We start from the raw sequence: 17185 nt of genomic DNA, 5'->3' as shown, positions 1-17185 counted from the left end.
ATTGGAAGACCAGTGGAAAATGAAGGACTAATCCTTATTGGCCTAGTTTTGCTTTTACATAGATTTTTATCTCAAATAGTTGGAGATGGAATTCAGTATTACACTGTCAACTAGGTACTGGTCAAGGACATCAAGGTTGATTGAAACTTTAACTTTTCCTTCTGTCTGTTCATGTTTAAGATTAAACAAAAACCAAATTTTAATAGAATAGAAATTAGGATAGGAATATAAAGACCTTGAGAAATAAAGAATAGCTGAAAGATTCTTCTCATGCTTTCAAATGACTGTAAGAAATTATTTTACACTGAATACACCATGTAGGAACTTGGATTTTCCTTCTGTGGAAACAGTGGTTGGACTTTGTTTCCAGACCAAAAGAGTAGAGAGAGGCAGGGAATGTTATGAGTTGTTGAATCAGTCTGCAAATATTTAACATTATGCAGCCTTGAAGTTTACTTTCAAGCTGTAAAAATAGTCTAAAGAAATCAGCTGTCTGTTGCTTTGTTCAGCCTTGAGAGCTCTAAGCTGTGCAAACAGGAGACAGGGCTGCTGTCTGCTGTAGGACCTGCCACTGCCAGGCTTGGGTGGACGCCTGCTTTGACATCACCGTCAGGGATAAGGCACTCGGTAAAAGGCAGGTTTATTGTGAAGAGATGTGAGGAAACTCTTGCTGTTAATCCTTTCAATAGTCTTACACACTTTTATTTGAGGCAAAGGAGTTAGAGTCAGGATTTTATGTTTGCTGGTTTTGGTAGGGAACCTAATTCACTTCATCAGAAAACCTTCATTTTTATATATCCTTCTTTACTGATACTTGTGGCAAAAGTTGTTCTTACTTTTCCCTCTTAGCTGTTGACTTTATCTTAGGCAGGTAGCACTGGTCATGGGAAGAAACTTATAACATAAAATGCAATTACTGTGTATAAAGGAGATGTATATTTACTCAAGGTATAGGTATATTTTTACTTTTCTGTAACAAGACTTTATCCTGGGTCCAGCTGGGCAACATGAATATTCTATATAGTATAAATACGAATATATTGAATAATATAAGGCTTTATTAGCAGAAAACTTGTTGCTGATGTTCTTTCCCCCAACCCCCTGAGATTTTTAAAAATATTTTTATCCCTTCTAGTCCCACTACTCTCCTATATAGTTTGATTTGTATAATTATAAAAGTCAAAGCATGACAGATAAAATAATTGGAATAATTTCAGTGAAATACTGTCTGTGCATATGTGAGAGAAAGAATTAGACAGACCATAATCATAAAGCAACTCAGGTAAATAATTACTGCCTTTCTGTTAACAGTGCAAGGTATTGCACATTTCAGTTTTAAGCCCTATTATTATTTGTTAGGGAAGCAGAGTACTTCTCAAGATCTTGTTGATCTTGAATGTTTCCAGGTCTTCAGAGGGAAGACTAGGAGTCTGTTTTGTTGGATGCTAACAGTTTGATAAGCCAACATTTTTCCATTAGTTTGGTTGCTGATTTGTTTTTCTTGATTTGTTTGCATTAGAATATACGTAATTTCCCCCTATTGTTGCATTAAATATGCCTCCAGGTCATGTCCTCATTTTCGAGTGTGTCCTGTCATTGCCAGTAAAATCAGTGGTGCTTTAGGACAATTTAGAAATCCATTCTCTGTCCTCTGCCATGTCCCTGTGGGTGCTTCCTCCCCTGCCCACACGTGTTTAATTACATTAAACAGCTGCTCCAGAGCCGCGATGCTGACAGTGGTTTTCTTGGTCAGCAGATGAACTATAAGCCAGCCACAGATCAATGCCATTGATTGAAAAATGTACAGTGTGACAGATGGGAACATTCTGGGGAAGTGACAGAAAATGGGACTCCATCAGTAAAGGTTTTCTGGCTGAATTGTTTTGTTACATCCAAATGGAGATAGCACAGCTGGAAGAGAGAGACAGTAAATTAGGCTTTGGTTGACTGGTAAGAGGAGTTGTGTGCACGCCTTTCATTTGGCTGAATGTAGCACTCCTGGGTACAGCTGGCTGAGGCCAGAAGGTTCCTGCTTCTGCTGAGGGCAAGACCATGCATTTCTGACTCTTGTGTGTCAGCTGCTCAGCCAGGGATTTGGAGAGATTATCATTTAAACACAGCAAGGGGGAAGAGAATTATTTGTTTAACTGAAGTTTTGGGTGTTACCAAGTTTGTTTTATTCCCAGGCTCATTCAGACAGATGGCTGGAGCAGACAGCATTGCCCACAAGAAGCACTATAGATTCAATTCAAGCCCAGAATGGAAATGCCTGCAGTTTTTACTCAGTGTAGCTCTGATGTTTCTGTTCTGTTCATCACTCTGATCCTTGTTGAGAAGTTCAGGGGAGTTTTTTGTTCTATTAAGAGTGGGGAGATTGCTTTAGAAAACACTGCGTATGTAGGATCTTTTAACTGTGTTACCTCAGTGTTATGAATGCACCTCTGTTTATCACATCAGTATGTAAGTAAAGGAGTATACTTGTCATGCTTTACATTGTGATTAAATGGTGAGCTTATGAGAAGAAAAACTCAACAATTTGGTCTCACTTTAGCATGACAGTTATGCTTATATATAGAAGAATAATCCCCCCTCCTACCTTCAGTGGTTCTCAGTCTGGAAGCAATTGTGTGTATCAACCTATACTCTAACTAGTCTACTGGACCATTATACTAGAGTTACTCTTACTGAAAACTAATTGTAGAGTACTTCTGCTGTGGTTAAGAGAGGTCTCATGAGTTCTGCACTACCTCGTTCATGGCCAGTTTAATATCCTTTTATTCTAGTGTCAATGCTGACTTCTGGGGGTGAGAAAAGTCCCCCTCTTTTGTGCTTATTTTTCATGGATTTGTAGGGTGCAGTCAATTAATTTCGGAGGTTATGTATGTTTGTATAGCTATGCTCCTTCAGTCAAAATCTTTTCTTGCATGAAACTTTTCTCTGTTCCTGTTTTAGCCTAGTAATTACTGTGTGCTTGTTCCAGTTTGAATTGATTTTTCAATTATTTTTTTTTTAAACCTGATCACAGTGGCACACTTCTATTTTCCAGTGGAGAATTCTTGAGAGAAAAGCTGTAGGATTTCTCTTGCCTTTTTTCCCCGGTGGCACTCTAGTTTTGATTTGTGATCTCCATCATAATTCATGTACTGTTCCATCTCTCTCATTGTCAAAAGATGTTCTTTCCACAGCATTTAGGAATTCATAACACCTTTTTGCTGAATATTATTTCTACATTGTTGTTATTTTAAATGTCATCATGTCTCTTACTCCAGTCTTTCCATTGTTGTTTTGTGTATTGACATGGGTCAGTATCTCTTAGTTTAGGGTTGTCAGCAAATAGCATTTTTTTCTTTTTCTCCAATGTTCTTAATAAAAATCTTAAATGAGGTGTAGCATTCTTCAAGAATCAGTCTAACAATCTTTCTTCAGTCTCATTACTTTTTAGCACCTTCTAAATTTTTTTTACCCATGTGTACAGCCTGGTTGTTTATAAAAAATTAAAAGACCAGAGTTTTGAATGATTAAATAGTCACCAAAGTACTAGACTGCATTAGCTGCAAGTGCACGAGGTGCAAAGCAAGGTGCCACTCTGGTGTGTAGTGTAGTGACTGCTGGTTAAGGCAAGTGCCTGCATGCTGAGATAACAGATAGCTCCCATGTTTGTTCAGCTCTCTGGCTCGCAATTATATCAGCCTGGGACCCACAGGTTGCTCAAGAGATTAGGCACAGTAAGAGATGTGAATGGTTGAACTGAATGTCATCATAGCTACATATCAGACTCTTGAATATCCTTCTCTTTTGAGTGATTCATGTTATAACAGTCTTTGAGTCCCATCATAAAAACTTCCAGGCTTGAAGGGAAGGACCACTTGGGAAATGCAGAAGGCTGTATGTACTAAGTCGTAAAGCATTTCTATTTATACTGTTTGCTTTTAATTGCAATTGAGCCTGTATTTATTTTGTTCTTGTGGCTGAATTTATTTAAATACCCTAATTGGGTATTGCCAGAGAACCTCTGAAGGCAGAAATGGCTTGGCAGCTGCATCTTTTCAGATCTGCATCTCCAAAGGGAGTGGTACTCTTCACAGGAAGCATTTTTATTTAGTTGTGCAGGTAAAAAACACTGCTAGACCTAAACTGAGCTGCATTTGCAGCCTAAGGTGGGGACTGTTGTGAGGAAAAGCATTTCAATTCAGAGAGAAGACTTGAGCACCTCAAGCATGTGCTTTTGGTGTGGAAAGCTCCATTCAAGGCTATGTGTGACAAGCATGACACCATGTTTGCAAAGTAGGTTTTGACAACTGTGCTTTTTTATAGCACTGTCAACCCAGAAAATTTCAGCAGATTGATCAGTTCTAGGCTGCTTCTTCTTCCTCTGGCAGCACTCAGCTACAGGTCTGTGAATTGGCAGGACTGCATTTGAAGCCAGTGGTGTGCCCTTCTGGCCTCCAACATCACATCTGGTACTCAGAGACCGGAGCATTTTGGTGGTCAGATGAACAATTAAGAGTTTTGAAATATTGGACTTGATCATGTTATACTGTTAACCTTCAGACATGATGAAAGCATTAATGTTTGAGCATTAGAGGTCAGTTGAATATACCTAGGAATTAAGCAAGAAGTGTCCTGTTAAGCTGAAGGTGGAATGAAGGAGTCATGTGCCTGTATCTGGAAACCGTGATAAGCCTGAAATCCTCATTACTTACAAATCTGAATTGCTAGGGGATTTCTGAGACTTGAGCAAGCAGGAAATAAGCAACTGATGGGTTTTTTTTTCTTAAACATTACACAGGTATTTATACATTTGAAATAATTTATTTACTTTCTGTATCCTACCTCCCTCCCACCAGTCGCAAACCTCATCAATATAAGAACAATCTCCGTATTTAGTAGGTGTGTTTTAGGTGGCTGGGTAGAGCTTTTACACTTTTGGGTGAAGCAGAAGTTTGCTGTATGTGACAAGAATATCCATGCTATCAGCCTTATTTTTGTGAGGAAACATGTAGCAAAAGCACCCATGGCATTTACTTCAGTAGGCCATCCATGGCACTGCTCTGTGTGGGACCGCAGCCTTTGGCTGTCTGTGCAGACAGTGCTATTTGCTTGTTTATCTACCCAGTAAGTCAAAGTTTCATCCCTTTCAAAAGCCATCAGCAAAATAACTAGCCAAATGAAATCTTAATTCATCTAGGACTGATCAAAGGTAGGATTCCCAGACTGCATGCAAAGGAGGAAGGTAGGTAGAGTGGTATAAACACAGAAGTGTAGGTTTGGGAGAAGAGAATGTGTTTGGTTTTTTTTATGTGGAAGAACCAATTAGTGTCTAAGCCTTAGTATGCAGCACAAGGCTTACTTAGTTTGTGCTTTATATTTTGTTAGAGTAGCCATCTTGGAGGAATGTTCTTTTTTTTAATTTTTTTTGGTTGTTTTAGTTTTATCTAATGGCTGGAGTTGTGAAAGCACTCATGTGTACATGAGTTATTGAAACTATATTTTTGACAGTCATCTCCATGCTAAAGGGACTGTGCTGTTCTACCTGCAGAATTAACGCAGCAAAGCCACAGCACCTTTTTGATTTTTTGTTACTGTCTGATGGTGAGCCAGGACTCTGTATGTTCTGTTACCATTTTAATAAATGAACCTTCCTGAATATGTCACTTTGACAGTAAGAAGCATAACGTGTCTGCTGACAAATGTATGATGGATTATACATGATCAAAGCAGATCCCAGTATACAGTTTTGTATTTTAACTTTTAAATCCCCATAACATGTATTAATAGTCTTGAAGTTATCTGTGTATTAAATGCCAGGACTCAAAAAACTGGAAATGTAACTGGAAATCTAACTTTCCATGCAAAAAGCCAGGTGAGGAAATAGTAGTAATTCTTCCCATTGTGGCCTTTCAGTACTTAAAGAGAGCTTTAAAAAAAGGTGGAGAGCAATGTCTTACAGGAGCAGATAGTGATAAGACAAAGGGGAATGGTTGTAAATTAAAACAGGGACACTTAGATTAGATGTCAGGAGGAAATTCTTTACTCAGAGGATAGTGAGGCATTGAAACAGGCTGAGAAGTTGTGGGTGCCACATCCCTGGAAGTGTTATGGGCCAGGTCAGGATATCTAAGACTTGGTTTGAAAGAGTACCCGTGCCACCACTGCTAGTAGTGTATTCAAACTGTAAATCAGTCTTATTAAGAACACTTGCTATATTTTTTAATTGGAATTTGAGTTATCCTAATTTGCAGGTATTGCTTTTTTTTAAGTCTTTCTCCTATTGTATTGAAAAGCCCACAATGCCTGGTGTATTTTCTCTATAAAGTGGTTAACTTTGCTTTTCATTTTTCTTGCATAAATGCTACAAATAAAGAGGTTCCTTACAGAACTCAGGTTTTTCCAACCTGTTATGATGTTAATAACCTTTTCTTTCATGTCCTTTCAGTTTTTCAACTTTCTGCCTGAATTGTAAATATCAGAGCTGGGTGCAATTTTCTAACCTCAGTTTTGCTAATGTCATAATCAGAGATTATATACTCTCTCTTTGGTAGTGAATATATCTGAAGATTGCTTTGGCTTTTTCTGAGCGAAGATGTGCTTACTCTGGATTTATTGTATTTGCAACTTAAGATCCTACAAAATTCAGAGTTTTTTTCAAAAGTTCAACTCCATTAAGTGTTGGGTTTTCTAAAATACGTCCTAGTAGAAAGAAGCACTGACAGCAGGCTTTGATACTGTTTCAAAATATAGTATAATGTGCGTGCAGTGTAGGTGGCAACATAAAGAATGTGTTGGTGTCAGGAGATTAGCTTTGGGAGTAAAGGAAATTAAGAAAATCATGTACAGTGGTAACTTTTGTCTACATAAATGTACCAGGAGTGTTTAGTTTGAGAGAGGTGCTTAGAAAATGCAGCCTTGGTTGCATTTCATGTCTTCACGTTCAGAAGACTGGAGTGCTTTACTAAGCTGTCAGTTTATGGCTACTGGAGAAGTCTTGTTCCTCTTACAGTTTTAAAACCTGCTGCTTCAAGAATAAAATTAATTCTCTCGTTAGCTTCTTCAAGCTTAAAGTAAGAGGACTGTTACTTTCATTCCCCTTCTATTCAGACCAGAGTGTTAGATTGGTTTCCTTCTTGCAGTGCCACACTAGAACCATGTGTTGGTCCAGCTCTGTTTTAAGGTGCTTCTGTCCTACTCTCAAGCAATGTGCTCAGTGGTTCCTATGGTCTGACTCTAATGTTCTTGTGAAGAGTTGATGAAAATATAACACTGGGGTTCTTCTTAAGCATGAGAGGATCTCACTGCTGTGTTTTGTGCTGAGCTGTTAAGAAAAATCTTGTCAGTGCGGTCAACTGATAAAATACCTATGCTTCCTAATCCTGTGGAGGAGTTAAAAATACAGATCCAGGAATCCTTATTCAGCTGAAGTTATCAGTCATTAAGACTCATTATACAGTTGCAAGCTTTTCTTTTTAATTATATTTTTAAAGTTTGTTTCCTCGACAAGTGTGATAAGCAGTTGTAGTTTTTAGTGCTTGTTTTGTATTTCCTCTCAGTTTGAGGAAATTGGTGATAAAAGTCTGCCAGAGGGTTTTGTGAGTCAAAAGCCTTGGCTCCTGGGACCAACGTCAGCCCCATAAGCTGCAGACTTCTCCAAAGCATGTAACTCTTTAGACAGGCACAATTCATGGGGTGTAGTGAGGCTCAGGCCCGGCTATTTGGAAACAGCCAAGTGGGGAATACTGTGTGTACTGTGTCTGTGTCAGCTCTGTGATACTGTGAAAAAACCGCTAGCCATTCCAATGGTAGCGGATACCAAGAGGGGAGAGAGGGAAGAGAGGAGAGCTGGCCAACAGTATTTTGCTCAGTTGTATCTAAGCTATATGAGAGTGGTTTGGTATCTATGACTTTAAGGTGGACTAGTTTTAAATGATGCAAATGTCTCTACTGAGCAGCACATAACAGAGCTGGTATGTAAATTAATAATTAACATAGCCAGTTTAATTCTCTGGAAGCAGAATGTCTGAAAGTTGCATTTGTGTTTTCCAACATGCTGCTAACTTCAGTTTCTTTTTCGCAGGAGTTACACATAAGTCTTTGTTTCTTTGCATTTCATCTCTGCCTTCTGTAATGTCTGGAAGGATAACAACTTTGCCTGCCTTTCCATTGTCTTTCTAATTAATAAGCATCCTTCTTCAGTTTCCAAATGACAGGTAGTTACTACACCTGCTCAGAATCCCATTGTGCTCTGTGAAATGCAAATGGAAAACCAAAGGCTCTTTCAGCTCCCTGGGATCTATTTTCCAAGTTTGGGACCAGAAGCAGAAGATGAATACAGGCAGATGGCATTATGTAGAAACAAACATTACCTTTTAGTTGCTGGAAAGGTGTTAATAGTAAGTAATTTCTGAAGATATATCACTCTAAATTTTGTGTGCAATCTCAATAGCAACCAATAAGGATCTATAAAATGCTTGCATTCCCATTTTTTAAAGATAGTTCTGCCATCCAAAATAATTTTGGCTTCCTTACGTTTTCTTAAATGCTCAGTTGTGAAAGATACAGCTAATGCTGGTTGTGGTGCAAGTTTAGTACTCCAGGACAGAAGTTTTTAGTCAGTTTAGTTTGAAGGAAGAGATAAAATATAGCTGAGCCTGTTTTGGATTGCTTGGTTTGTTCAATTTTTTCTTTTTTTTTTTCTGTTCCCTGGAAAACTAGGAATTTCTGTTTAAAAATAACATAGTTAAGAGGTTTTAGCTTGCCATTTAACCACATATCTGCAGGATATCACTCTGGCCAGGACACCTGCAGGGGTCACTCTGTCCTGATACTGCAGAAAGAATTGGCAGTACTCCTGGGTTTCCTCCTTTTCCTGTTGTGGCTCTCTGATTTTTTCCCAAATGTAGTTGTTCAGCTTTTAATGTAAGGCTCATGATGTAGATACTTTAAAGACACAAAAACTGGTATGTTTTAAATGTTCTTTTTTTTTCCTCACAAATGGATGAAATTCCCCTACACATGATGGAATCTATTTTGGGTTTGACTTGAGATGTAGGAAACGTAGAACTGAGTGCTTTTCATTAAATTCTGTTCATGGAAACCTCTGAATTTTCTTGCCAGCCCTTAGGCCTGCTCTGTTTCCCTCCTGGATTCCAGTGAGGTCTGGTAGCAAATGGTATTTCCAGCAAGGAGATATTCTTGAATGTTGCCTGGTGGTATAAAAATGAACTATTTCTGCTACTGTGGGAGGAGAGAGATTATCATCATCTCACACACACACACCCACCCCATTTCTCATGGACATTATAAACATATTCTTGTGAATAAAATACTTTGCATTGCGTAGACTGAGAAAAGTTCAGCCAGCCAATTTTTAACTTCAGTTGGTTTGCATCTCCGAGACAAATCATTCTGTCCCGGCTGGGCTGTGTAGGCTCTTGAAATAATAGAAATGCTGTAAGATAAGCAGCAGAGCTAATGTCTTGTTTTGGGCATTTTTGTAACACTTAGGAATTTAGTTCCTCTAGGAATATGTATATTTAACCTGACATATGCACAACACACTGGAAGGGGTTGGTTTTTTTTAACCTCTGTAGCTCTTGACTCCTAGAGATAATTTAAGACTATAAGAGTATTGCTTCTTAAACTTTTATTTTTGGAACCTCTTAATCTATTTGTAATAGAGAACAAGGTCATAGAGTCCCTACAAGCTTTATCCTTCTTTCCTGCAAATCTTATTAATGTTCTGGAACACAAGCAGCCAGTTATGTCTTAGTCTTGGACATTCGGGTAAGATCCAGAGAGGTGCTAACTACTGTGACAGGGAGACAATGAAATGTAGTGTTAATAATGTCTCTGCCAGGACAGGCTTCCAGCTCAGTGACTGCATGCCACAGGCAGTGCAGCGTTGGTAATGAAAAGCCCTTTGAACAAGGCAAAAAGTCCCTTAATGTGGTCACCTGTGTTGTACAGTAGCAATAAAGTAGCTGGCAGCTGGTGAAGCTGGCTTTTCCTGTTTGCTGCTTGACTCCAAAAAGAAGCTGATGATCCCAATCTCTCTCAGCAGAGAGAGCCACAGGGCTACGCTGCTGTTCAGGGTCAGGACTTTGATGAGGAAGTATGGCAGGATGAATTCCATGTGGGATGCTGTCCACATTGCCCTATTATGCTCTCAGGCACTCCTGAACTTAGCAAAGCATTCAAAATCCATAGGCAGATACTTGGAACAACAGACTGGGCAAAGCACATGGGTAAGCAACAGTGGGAAAGCTGAGAGGAAAGTACAGAAAGCCTTGGATCAGTTTTCAAAAGCACTTGAAAATGCAAAGCTGTTTGATTTTCATCTAGATATTCTTCTGGAATTTAGTAATAAATTAATAATACAATAATAATTTATAATACAGTATTTCATTTGTTGCCTTCCAGAAAATGTGATGAAAAATAATGTAGTTTGTGATCACCTAAAAATTATCAATTGTTTGACCGTTTGAAGAAAAAAATGGAAACAACCTGGCTATGTGTGTTTTTCAGGGGAATGATACTTTGTCAGAGGACATTCCTATAAACCAGCTAGATCAACAGATACACAATATAATTAGATTCTTTTTTTAATTAGCAAGTGGCAGATTGGGAGCAGTTACTTACTCAGGTTTGTTCTGGGTCATCAACTGCTCAGTATTTTGCCAGATTATTGAGAGGGGAAAAATAATTAAGATGCTAATTAAATGTGGATCATGCAAATCTAGAAATTTCAAATAATTTGTAAGATATAAGACATGTAAGGAATATAAAGCTAATGTGTTTCAATGACAGATGAGTAAAAATAATTGACTCTGCTATATTTTGTGGAAAAACAGCTTTGTGGTGTGGGAGAGTGGTAGGCATGTATAGACTTGGTTATAACCAAGGATATTTTGACTTCTGGGCAGAGCAGCCAATTATAAAATATTAGGAAAGTAGGGCACACAGTGAAGCATTTGCAACAAGGGAGAGCTGCAGGATTTTTGCTGAGGGGACATTTCCAGAAGGCTTAATGGCTGGGAATCCCTAGTGAATAAGAAGGGAATAGAAGAGCCATGTAGGTTAAATGTTACCAAGCACTGAGTCACTGAACCAAGTTACAAAATAATTTTCCCTAGGGAAACCAGATGTAGACTGTGAAAGGTATTCCTTGTAAGTGATCTGTGGGCAAGTTTTGCACAAATATGAGGCTCTCCAGGAATGTTTCTGAAGGATTTGGAAATGTGGCTTTCCTAATTTGATGAGGTAATTTTATTTACATATATTTATGTATAAAAAGTATATACACAAAAATAAATAAATAGGAAAAACAAATAGAAAATTATAATTGCATATTATGTGTAATAATTATAATTAATACCCACATTAACTATAATTAACATATAATGATTGCATAAATAATTACATATTGTATACATAAAACATACAATAATTACATAAAAATGTCTTGAGTGCAGATTCTTTTAACCTAACTTCTGTTGTGAGCTGCTAGCAGCTAATATCCTGAAAACCCCTGCTACTGAGTTATTGGCATTTGCAAAAATCGTTAAGCACTCCTCCCACTGGCTTCTCCAGCAGCACTGGGCTGAGCATTGCAGTGCTGTGTACCAGGGCACATGGGAGCTGCTCCTGCTCCACGAGGAACAGCAGGGGGCTGCCCCAGATAGATGAATAGTTCCTTTTTTCCTTTCTGTCCAGCAGTACAATCTAACAGACTTGAATGAAATTTTAATTTACACCAAAGCTTCCTGGCTGCTTCAGTAATTTGTGGAGTGACATATCAATGTTGCCTCTCTGTTAACTTTTTGCTTCCCAGCTCTCAAAGAGCTGGGTAGGTGTCCAGTTGTGTTCCTGAGACCCTGACATTTACTTTGCTGTACAAATTAAAAATAGCAGCTGCTGTTGATTTCAGCATATCAGATGATTGCAGAGAGCAGAGCAAGTGGGCTGCTGTCCTTCTTCCTGAGGACATTTGCCAGTGGTAGCTTGAAGAAGTTTTCAGTATGCATGTGTTTCAGGAGCACAAATAAAGAGGAAAAAATGTTTTGTGGATGTATGAGAGCAGGAGGAATGATAGGAAAGGGAAAAGGCTTGTTCTGTTACTTGTTATTTGAGAAATTATTAGATTTCACTTGTATTAAATCAGCATTTTTAAAAATATGTACTCAGCTAATTAATGTTACTGTTGCTGCATTCCAGCTCAAAAATGAGCATAGCAGTAATGCAACATATGCAGAAAGAGAGGGGTTTGTGTTAGCTCTGAGGTCATGGTGTGTTTTTAATACACTTTTCCATGGGATTTGTGTGTTTTAACTGTTGGAACTTTCCCTACAAGCCATTGAAAGGCAGATGGTTAAAGAATATATATAAGTGGCAGTGACTTGACTCATAGGTCTGTAGAGGAGTTTTAGACCTCACTCTTCAGGGGGAACAAAGGATCCCAGACAGAAAGCTAGGTTCCTAAAGATTGATTGTGATGCTCTGTAGTACCGCTAAAAACTCCTGTAGATGTTCCAGAGTTTTGACAGAACAAATGTAGAACAAATAGCTCATGGAGCGGAAAGTCTTCAACTTTGCTCTGATTCCTTCACCTTTTATATGAACTGTTGGCCTAAGCTGTGTGTGTCTGGGGACATTGGCAGAAACCAGTTAAGACAGAGAAACCTGAATTGAAGCTTTCCAGAATCAGTGAAGGAAAGAAAGGCCTAGAAAGGCACTTGTATTACCACTAGTTTCTCTCCATTAAAAAAACAAACAAAAACCATAGGTCTTGTCAGCAAAGCACTTGTGAACTATCAAAAGTTGCTTCCCAGGACCGGAGTGGCCAAGTCCAGCTTAAATGTTTCTGTAAACACATAAACCCAAAATACAAATTTCTTAAACATCAGTGTAATTCTTGTGTCATACTGGGGCATGAATACTTATGAATTGAAACACCATCTTTTTCTTCCTTTAAATATACCCAAAGCTACTTGTTTATAGAGCTGAGACACTCATTACTCAGCCTGCACCTTGGTAATGGAAATGCTCACCTTGACAAACAGGCTGTAGACTGACAGCCAGAGTGCTTGTTGTTCTTAATTGTGGATTTACCAGTTACTGCAGTGACCAGAAGTGCAGGAATGTAGGACTTATTTCAGTCCCTGTCTTGCAGGTAAATTAAGTAGGAAGAGATGTTGCCTGAGGGATCTGTCATTCACTTCCTTTCAGAATTATTCTATGAGAAGTGGGATTTTCTTGGCTCAGAGAACAGTGGAAAATTCCTGCCTTAATGGCTAGGTCACACCTTAGAAGATGGGGAGTATCTGGCCTCCAGCACCCCTGTACAGCTGATGCTCTGGGGAATTTGCATTTCCAGTTTGACTGGACCTGGTCTAAAGGCTACAGGTTATTGTGGTGGTTTGGGTATTTTGTTACCTGTCTGGGAGTTGTGCAGCCCCCCCACACAGGAAGGAGGTGGTGGTTATATTGAACTGCTTAAATATTAGTAACACTTTTTTAGTTTAAGCAAGCAGTTAAAAAACACGTAGACAATCCTCCCTTGTGAAAGAAGAATGAAGCGCCAAAAAACATCAGAGAGAAATACTCTAAAAGATACTTCAGTAGGCATGAATGAAGTGTTTGTGCAGAGGGATCAGCCTTGGCTGAAAGAGCAGCACTCTATGACCACAGTGCAGAGATCTTAGTGCTGTGGGTTAATTTCCTTCACCTGGGGATTCCTAGGCTCAGCATGCCTTTGTACATTCAGCTGCAGAGGACATTCTCTCCAATTTCATGAAAAAATCATGTGCACTGATCCCTGAGTTTTGATTTCTTCTCTTTAAGATTATTACAGTCCTGCAATGTTGGGCCTGAAAACTGACCAGGAAGTCCTTGGAGAACTTGTGAAAATGAAAGTTCCAGCTGTAGCAGAGCTGATGGAAAGACATGGAGTCATGTGGACCCTAGTGGTGTCACGCTGGTTTATATGCTTGTTCATTGACATTCTTCCAGTGGAGGTAATTGGTAACATAAACTTCTTACTACACCCCTAATTATTTCATTTGTACTGCCTTATAATAATTGCTTACTGGAAATCAAGGTTAATCTGAATTCTCTTCTTTCCTGCAGACTGTGCTCCGAATATGGGATTGTTTATTCTATGAAGGGTCAAAAATCATCTTCCGTGTGGCCTTAACATTGATTAAGCAAAACCAAGCTTTTATTTTGGAAGCCACAAATTTCCCTGACATTTGTGAAAAATTTAAGCAGATCACCAAAGGAACATTTGTAACAGAGTGTCACAGCTTCATGCAGGTAAATTCTCTGCAGCTTTTAGTCATTCCAAATTAAAACCAAGACTGACTTAGGTATGTTTTTCACTGAGCAAAAGATGGATACAGTTAGGAGAAACATAGCTGCTAGGATTGTTTTTTAAAAACCTTTATAATAAATACATTAATATATTAAATAATTTATATTTAATAATTATCAATTAATATATTTAATAGTTATTATCTAATTTCATATATAGCAATCCATCCACATTATCTGTCATATGGGGAAATTTCAAATTATTCTTTTAAAATATTAACACAGTGGGTGCCACATCAGTATAAAACATTAGATTCAGGGCTTATGGAAACATAAAAGGTGGTAGCTCCAAAACAAGTAACAGGAGCACATCTGTCATAAATCACTCGGTCAACTCCACTATCATTATTTGCTCAGTGTGCACAAAACCACGCCCTGGATGGTGACGTTTGCCCCCCAAAGTGTTTCATGCTCCTGGCACATCTCTGTGCATAGGTCAGTCACAGCAGGATGTCATTTATACTAACTTTCATTATTCATATAGAAGAAAAATGAGCATAACTTACTGACACTTTTAAGTCTTTTAATTGAAGGAGCAAGAAAAAAATCACAGGTACAGCTTTCATTTAGAAGGGAGATGCATGAGAGGTTTTTCCATTGCATAAACAGTTTAGAGTAAGAATTTTATTAAATGTTAACTGCCTTAAGAACACCTGTTCAGAGGCTGATGCTAACACTTGTCCTTGAAGGACTTCCCTCTCCACTTTTTAATAGTGTTAAATTTTACACCAGCTGTTTTTAGAAAATAACCCACCTTTTTTCTTGCAGTTACTCTTAGTAAAAGATTTCAAACTGTTATTTACTCTAGTAATGGGGTTTTGAAGGCAATTAGGTGAAGAATTTAGGTTAGGTTCTTCTGTAACTTTGAAACGTGTACTTTTGTACTTGGGTGTTTGTTGTCTTGGGTTTTTTTCAGCAGTACATGTATTAGTACTGGCCAAGGTGTCTTTATGCCTTCTCCCCCAGAAGAGAACCTTAGTTTTTAGTTTAAAGGCTTCTTCACCAGAAAGGTGTTCTGAACTGGTTCAATTAGTCTCATCTCTAGAGCTGTCATTTAACAGCTCCAGAGAACTGAGATGCCCTTAACTGTAGCTTAAAGTGCATAAACCTGTAGCTTTGCTTCACAGTTTTGTTCACTCGGAAGTTCTGGGTGAAGTAGTGGAAACAACTGTGTATTGTTCTTGAACAACAAGTGAAAACAAAAGAAAAAAAGTATCTGAAGATGTGTGATGGAATTCAGAGCACATCAAGTTCTTACATCCATATCCATTATTCCCCTGGAAAGCCTGGTAGAGAAGAGGAGCAAAAGGTAATGTCATGAGGGATTAAAACTGATTTTCTACAGTAGGAAGACACTGGTTTCACCTCTGCCAGCATCGCACAACAAGTGCACCGGTGTTTTGTCACATTACCCAGGACAGTTTAATATGTTCTAAATATGCCACTTTCCACCACCTGCCATCTAAAATAATCTCAACTGGACACACATTCAGATCTGATTTTCTGTTGCTGCTTTTGCGTCATTTACTGCACTTGTTTGAGCTGCAGGTTTAGTGTGTGTTTACAGCTCAGTAGATGAAGATGTTACCCTGTTACAGGAAAGTCAAAGAGCAGAGAGCAATTTTACAGTATGGACACTGAAGCAGGGATTTCACACCTCAGAGAATTATGTGAGAATTCTAGCATGCTGTCCAAGGCCAGCGTTTTAACTAAGAATTTTCTTCTTTTGCCCTCAGAAAATATTCACCGATCCTGGAAGCTTATCCATGGCAACAATCAACAAACTCCGAGAGACTTGCAGGGAGAAGTTGCTTTCTCAGGGATAACGTGCCAGATATAATCAGGTGGTCAGCTACTACAGCAATTGACACATTCCTCTATTTGCACTGATTAAAGCACACTTTAAGCTTTCCATTAATTAATTGACACTTGACCAATTTTTTCCTGCCTTTCAAGTGTGTTAATACTTTGTACTGTATGTCAGATTTGATAACTGGAACTGGTGGTTCTGTTACTGTTTGTTGGTGGTGTGTTGTTTTTATTTTTTAAGGATTATGGTATCTTCAGACTAGAATGTGATCAATGTCAGGACCCTCCTTTAAAAAAAAATAGTCCCAGGGAATTTTGTAATATTAAAAGCAAACAGATGTATAAAATTATGTATTACTGTGTTAACTGTGACACTGTTACCATTTGTACAAAATAAATTAATTTAAATTGTCAGAACCTGTTTCTTGGTGTAGAGAGTAAAATATGTGATCCGAGTCCTCACTGCCAGTCAGTGGCTGGAATACAAGCATCTTTTTCCTCACTGCTCTCACTTCAGGAACTCAAATACAGCAAAGTGCAGGGCAAGAGCACAGTCAGTGATCTTCACTAACAGTTGGTTTATGCTGTATGAGATAGAGCAGCTGTAGTGCAATTCTCCCACCCCTGTCCCTAAAAATTTGAGGAGAAACATTTGTAAAGATATCCTCCAACAGACTTCTTTGACAGGGGAAGACACTGGGTAGTTCCGAAATCTGTACTGGCACCGGGCCCCTACCAGCCCTGCTGGGGCTAGAAGTCTGGGAATTACTTTCTTGTCCAAAGAGAGCCCTCTCGTGGCCAAATCCTCTCCTTCCAGCTGGGGAAAGGCAAAAAGAAAACTGGAGCACTTTCTGGGGTTTTATGGTCCCTGTGCAACAAACTACTGTGGAACACCTCACATTTTAACAGCACAATTCTTTTCAGACTTTACTTCAAGCTTTCTTCATTCCTTGTGAAGCATGGCTTCCCCCTATTCTGCAAATTGAGATTTTTTTTCATTCTGTAGCAGGGG

At 38.7% G+C, this 17185-nt stretch overlaps 2 protein-coding genes across 4 annotated transcripts in view; both read left to right on the top strand.

The window, feature by feature from the left end:
• The window catches only part of GRTP1 (growth hormone regulated TBC protein 1), a 34130-nt gene extending 17543 nt beyond the window's left edge, over positions 1 to 16587 (top strand). For all 3 annotated transcript variants that reach the window (XM_058826480.1, XM_058826472.1, XM_058826489.1), the window contains 3 exons: positions 13837 to 14009; positions 14122 to 14307; positions 16101 to 16587. In XM_058826480.1, coding sequence (XP_058682463.1) covers positions 13837 to 14009; positions 14122 to 14307; positions 16101 to 16190 — 449 coding nt within the window. In that variant the 3' untranslated portion in view covers positions 16191 to 16587. The remainder of the gene's footprint in view (positions 1 to 13836; positions 14010 to 14121; positions 14308 to 16100) is intronic.
• Positions 1 to 17185, top strand: part of ADPRHL1 (ADP-ribosylhydrolase like 1) — a 110200-nt gene that overhangs the window by 68950 nt on the left and 24065 nt on the right. The window lies entirely within an intron of this gene.

The sequence above is a fragment of the Poecile atricapillus genome, chromosome 1 (genome assembly GCF_030490865.1).
Source record: "Poecile atricapillus isolate bPoeAtr1 chromosome 1, bPoeAtr1.hap1, whole genome shotgun sequence".
NCBI lineage: Eukaryota > Metazoa > Chordata > Aves > Passeriformes > Paridae > Poecile > Poecile atricapillus.
The sequence above is the reverse complement of the archived record's forward strand: the minus strand, read 5'-3'. Positions and strand labels throughout refer to the sequence as shown.